The 6,000-nt window shown below is 34.6% G+C and overlaps 1 protein-coding gene across 3 annotated transcripts in view; it reads left to right on the top strand.

Moving 5' to 3' along the window:
- Nucleotides 1–6,000, top strand: part of LOC135091511 (nose resistant to fluoxetine protein 6-like) — a 144,512-nt gene that overhangs the window by 82,477 nt on the left and 56,035 nt on the right. For all 3 annotated transcript variants that reach the window (XM_063989219.1, XM_063989220.1, XM_063989222.1), the window contains 2 exons: nt 665–749; nt 1,440–1,600. In XM_063989219.1, coding sequence (XP_063845289.1) covers nt 665–749; nt 1,440–1,600 — 246 coding nt within the window. The remainder of the gene's footprint in view (nt 1–664; nt 750–1,439; nt 1,601–6,000) is intronic.

Genomic DNA, 6,000 nt, shown 5'->3' with positions numbered 1-6,000 from the left:
CGCCCTCCGCAGGGCAGGGAGATTAACGCTCAGTGGGATGACGTTAATTGGTGATTCTTATGGGAGAAAGCAAAGGGCATGATACAATGAAAATATATTGGTAACGCAGCTCTTGATTTGGATATACCTTCTTTCTTTCTTTCTTTTTTCTTTTCTTTTCTTTTTACCTGTCTGTTTGCTTGTTTACTTGTTTATTTATTTATTTATTTTCATTTATTTATCTATTCTTACCCATCTTGAGACCCATAAATTAGATTCTAAGAGCACGTTTCCTGTTTGGATGTAATTTTTGTTTCTGTATAAAGGATTATATAAATACCATTTTTTTTTTTGTTGTTTCCTATTGTTTCTCTATTTTCAGTTGAGTTTTTATACTGCTTTGAAACACTTATATTTATATATATTAAGTTGCATATAAATAGTGTGGGTTTATTTCACTTACCTAGTTATTGATTGAATAATTCAATATTCTTCTGCTTCTCCTTCTTCTTCTTCTTCTTCTTCTTCTTCTTCTTCTTCTTCTTCTTCTTCTTCTTCTTCTTCTTCTTATTATTATTATTATTATTATTATTATTATTATTATTATTATTATTATTATTATCATAATTATTATTATTATTATAATTATTATTATTGTTGTTGTTTTTATTATTATTTGTTTCAGGGTGCTGTCTATGACGTGGGTTTTGTACAGCCATCAGCAAGGCACAGCACTCTTCATCACCGCCAATTTATTAGATGTTGGCAAGGTGAGGCGGTGGCCTCATTAATGCTCTGGAGCTAAGATCTTGTATTCCCTCAGTTTTCATGAAACATAGTTTACTACTTAATCGTTTTTCTTCTGGGCCCCAAATCCGTATATATATATATATATATATATATATATATATATATATATATATATATATATATATATATATATATATATATATATATATATATATATATATATATATATATATATATATATATATATATATATATTTTATTTATGTTTTTCAATGAGAAGTTAAATGGGATAGTAATTTCATTTCCATATGCGTGTTCTAAAGGAATTCTTACCTGAACCTGATGTCCTAGCTTTAGCATCAGTATCTCAAGCTGCTAACAACTGAGATCATAGCACTTTTGTTGTATGAGAAGTCTACCAGCAATCCGTGTTTTACCTTCGATTCCGTGTTTGTTCTCTTTCTGACTGAAATGCCCGTGTATCTTTTCTGTCTTTCTTATAGAGTGAACAGAGGGCATCATGACCTAGTCCAGGAATTCTGTGTTTGTTTATCTCTCTCTGACTGAAATGCAAGTGTATTTTCTCTCTCTTTTTGATAGTGGGCAGAGGCCCTCATGGAGCAGACTATAACCAACGAGTACTTTACTGCCCCATGTATTCTGTGCTCGTTTCTTTCTGATTGAATTACCCTGTGTATCTTTTCTTACAGTGGGCAGAGGGCCTAGTAGCGCAGACTATAACAAACGGGTACCCAAGTGTGGATACGTTTTTCTTCTTTAGTGGACTGCTTGTGACCTACAGTATCCTTCGCGAGCTTGGTAGGAGAGGAAGATTTAACATAGCTCTGTACTTCATTCACAGATTTATACGGTAATTTTATTATATATTTATTTTTTTGTATTTTTTTATTTATTTATTTATTTATCTATTTGTTTATTTATTTTTATATTATATTATTTATTTATTTATTTATTTATTTATTTATTTATTTATTTATTAGGTGTGTGTGTGTGTGTGTGTGTGTGTGTGTGTGTGTGTGTGTGTGTGAAAATTTTTCATTTTAGTCTATTTTTTTTTCCTATGTAACAAGACCAATTTTTCAATAAATGAAATTACACAATATATATATATATATATATATATATATATATATATATATATATATATATATATATATATATATATATATATATATATATATATATATATATATATATATATATATATATATATATATATATATATATATCCTTCACTCAAATTTCAAAATTATCATGGCGACTCCTACACCATCCTCGGAGTCCCCATCCGGGGAGGGGACCACAAATGTCCCCAGGTATGATTGTTCTTCTGGTATCGACCCTAAGTGTCTTGACCTCCCCTCAACTTTTTCTTCATTAACTTCTGCAATATTCGCTGTCTTAGATCTAATTTTGAATCTGTAGAACACCACCTCTTCTCTGTTAAACCTTATATTCTTTTCCTCACTGAAACACAGGTGTCTGAGGCAACTGACAGTAGCCCTTCTTCTGTTTCCTCTTACTTTCTCTCTTCTCATTTTGAATCCAAAGCTGGATGTTGGATCTATGTGCGAAACTACTTAACCTGCTCTAGTGCCTTGAATTTCCGAGTTTTTCATCATTTGGCTACAACTACAGAGTCGGTCTGAAACTAAATATATTTGTACTGTATACCTCTCACTTAACTCCTCTGACTATATAAAAACTTTGACTACTTAACTTCCAAAGTGGAGCACATTCTGACTCCCTTCCCTTTTGTGAAGATCTCCATTCTTGGAGACTTCATTGTTCACCACCAGGTTTGGCTTTCCTCTCCCTTTACTGACTAGCCTTCTACTTTGTTATCCTCCCTTCAATTGGTGCATCTTACTCGTATTCCTGAATCTTGGAGATATGCCCAACATTCTTGATCTTTTCCTAACTAATAATCTTTCCCCTTATGTTGTTATCCTCTCTTCTCTGTTGGGCTCCTCCGATCACAATCTCATATCTGTATCTTGTCTTATCGCTCCAATCCCTCCTCAGGATCCCCTAAGCGGAGGTGTCTCGGGCGTTTTGCCTCTGCTATTTCAGGAGACTTCAGGAGGTAATTTGCTGATTTTCCTTCGAGTGACTACTGGTTCCATGACAAAGACTATTTGTGACGAGCGCATAACAAAAGTGATAGTGTCTGGCATGGAAGCATTTATTCCTCACTCTTTTTCTCGACCTAAACCTTCCAAACCTTGGTTTAACACAGCCTTTCTCATGTTTTACATGATAGAGAGGTGGCCCAGAAAAGGTACTTAAGTCTTCCATCACCAGAATCTCATGCACTTTATATTTCTGCCCGGAATCATGCCTAATCTATTGTCGAACAAGCCAAAAAACTCCTTTATTAATAGAAAGGGTCAAAATCTTTCAAGATCTAACTCCCCTCGTGACTTCTGGCATCTAGCCAAAAATATTTTCGATAACTTTGCTTCTTCTTTCCCTCGTTTATTTCAACCAGATGGCACCCCTGCTATCACATCTATCTCTAAAGCTGAGCATTTCGCTCAAACCTTTGCTAAAAACACTACCTTGGACGATTCAGTGCTTGTTCCTCCCTCTCCTCCACACTCTGACTACTTTATGCTACCTATTAAAATTTTTCGCAATGATGTTTTCCATGCCCTCGCTGGACTAAACCCTCGGAAGGCTTATGGACCTGATGGGGTCCCTCCTATTCTTTTCCGAAACAGCGCTTCCGTCCTTGCACCTTGCCTAGTCAAACTCTTTCAACTGTGCCTATCAACATCTACCTTTCCTTCTTGCTTGAATTTTAGCTCCATTCAGGCTGTTTCCAAAAAAGATGATCGTTTTTATCCCTCAAACTACCGCCCTATTGCTTTAATTTCCTGCCTATCTAAAGTTTTTGAATCTATCCTCATCATGAATATTCTTAAACATCACATCACAATCTTCTTTCTGATCGCCAATATGGTTTCCGTTAAGACCGCTCTACTGGTGACATACTGAGTGTTGATCATCCTTTTTTTAGATTTTGCTGAAACGTTTGATGTTGCCTTAGAGATATCAAAGGCTTTTGATAGAATTTGGAACAAAGCTTTGATTTCCAACCTTCTCTCCTACAGCTTCTATCCTTCTCTCTGTAACTTCATCTCAAGTTTCCTTTCTGACCGTTCCATTGTTGCTGTGATAGACGATCACTGTTCTTCTCCTAAATCTATTAACAGTGGCGTTCCTCAGGATTGTCTGGTCACCCACTCTTTTCCTATTATTCATCATTGATCTTCTAAACCAAACTTCTTGTCCTATCCACTCTTACGCTGATGATACCACCCTGCACTTTTCCACGTCTTTTCGTAGGCGTTCAACCCTTCATGAAGTAAACATTTCATACAGGGAAGCCACAGAACGCCTGATTTCTTATCGATCTAAAATTTTTGCTTGGGACTGAGCAAACTTGGTATTGTGAAATGCCTCAAAACCTCAATTACTCCATCTATCAACTCGACACAACCTTCCAGACAACTATCCCCTCTTCTTCATTGACACTCAACTGTCCCCCCCTCTTCTACACTGAACATCCTCAGTCTGTTCTTTTCTTATAATCTAAACTGGAAATCTCTTCTCATCTCTCGCTAAAACAGCTTCTATGAAGTCTGTTACGTCTCCGCCAGTTTTTCTCATAACTTCAGCTGCTAACTCTGTACAAGGGCCTTATCCGTCCATGTATGGAGTATGCTTCACATGTACAGAGGGGTTCCACTTATACCGACCGCTCTTTTAGACAGTGTGGAATCAAAAGCTTTTCGTCTCATCAACTCCTTTCCTCTATACGACTGTCTTTAGCCTCTTTCTCATCGCCGCAAAGCTGCATCTCTTGCTATATTCTACCGCTATTTTCATGGTAACTGCCCTTCTGATCTTTCTAACTAAATGCCTCCTCTCCTGCAGCCTCTCTGCACAAGACTTTTCTTTCCTCTCTCACTCATTTCTGTCCATCTCTCTAATGCAAAAGTTAACAAATATTCTCAATCATTCATCCCTTTCTCTAGTAAACTCTGGAACTTCCTGCCTACTTCTATATTTCCATCTTCCTATTACTTGAATTCTTTGTAAAGGGATGTTTAAAGACAAGAATATATATATATATATATATATATATATATATATATATATATATATATATATATATATATATATATATATATATATATATATATATATATATATATATATATATATATATATATATATATATATATATATATATATATATATATATATATATATATATATATATATATATATATATATATATATATATATTCTTGGATGGAACAGTAGTGATGGAAGTAGATGCAGTTTTGGAAAGGTGGACAGAGTATATTGGTGAATCATTCATTGACGACAGGGCAGAAACCCTTGATGTGAACAACGATGGAGAGGGTCCACCGATAATGAAGGCAGAAGTGCGGGAAGCTTTAAAGAAAATGAAAAAAAGGAAAGGCAACAGGAGATGATGGGATAGCGGGGGAGATGTTGGAAGCATTGGATGAATATGGCGTAGACCTGTTAACAGAATACTAGGCAAATATATGAGAATGGGGAGAGAGTAGCACAGATGTATAAATCAACTTTTATTAATTTGCCCAAGATACCGGGAACTCTTGAGTGCAATAAACATCGCACAATTAGTATCATGAGTTAGGTAACAAAAATAATTGTATATATATATAGATATATATATATATATATATATATATATATATATATATATATATATATATATATATATATATATATATATATATATATATATATATATATATATATATATATATATATATATATATATATATATATATATATATATATATATATATATATATATATATATATATATATATATATATATATATATATATATATAATTTTTTGCTCCTTATTTTCTTATGGCAGGAGGAGGCAGTAGACACCTGCCGAAACGATAATTACTCCCAGTGAGGTCTAAAGCACTGTTCAGGGGGTGTAAACCCAGCTGTGACCTCACTGAACGTTTCCCCTTGTGTCTCACAACACAAGGGGGCAGTCACAGCCTGCCCTCTAAAAACAACTCTCTTTCTCCACACAAAACTACAAGCACCTAATAACACACACACCCTTCACTCAAAAATTTTAAAATCATCATGGCGACTCCTACACCAGCCTCGGAGTCCCCATCTGGGTAGGGGACCATAAATGTCTCCAGGTCGGACTGCC

The sequence above is a fragment of the Scylla paramamosain genome, chromosome 37, assembly GCF_035594125.1.
Source record: "Scylla paramamosain isolate STU-SP2022 chromosome 37, ASM3559412v1, whole genome shotgun sequence".
Taxonomy (NCBI): domain Eukaryota; kingdom Metazoa; phylum Arthropoda; class Malacostraca; order Decapoda; family Portunidae; genus Scylla; species Scylla paramamosain.
Note: the sequence above shows the minus strand (reverse complement) of the source record. Positions and strands in the feature narration are given on the sequence as shown.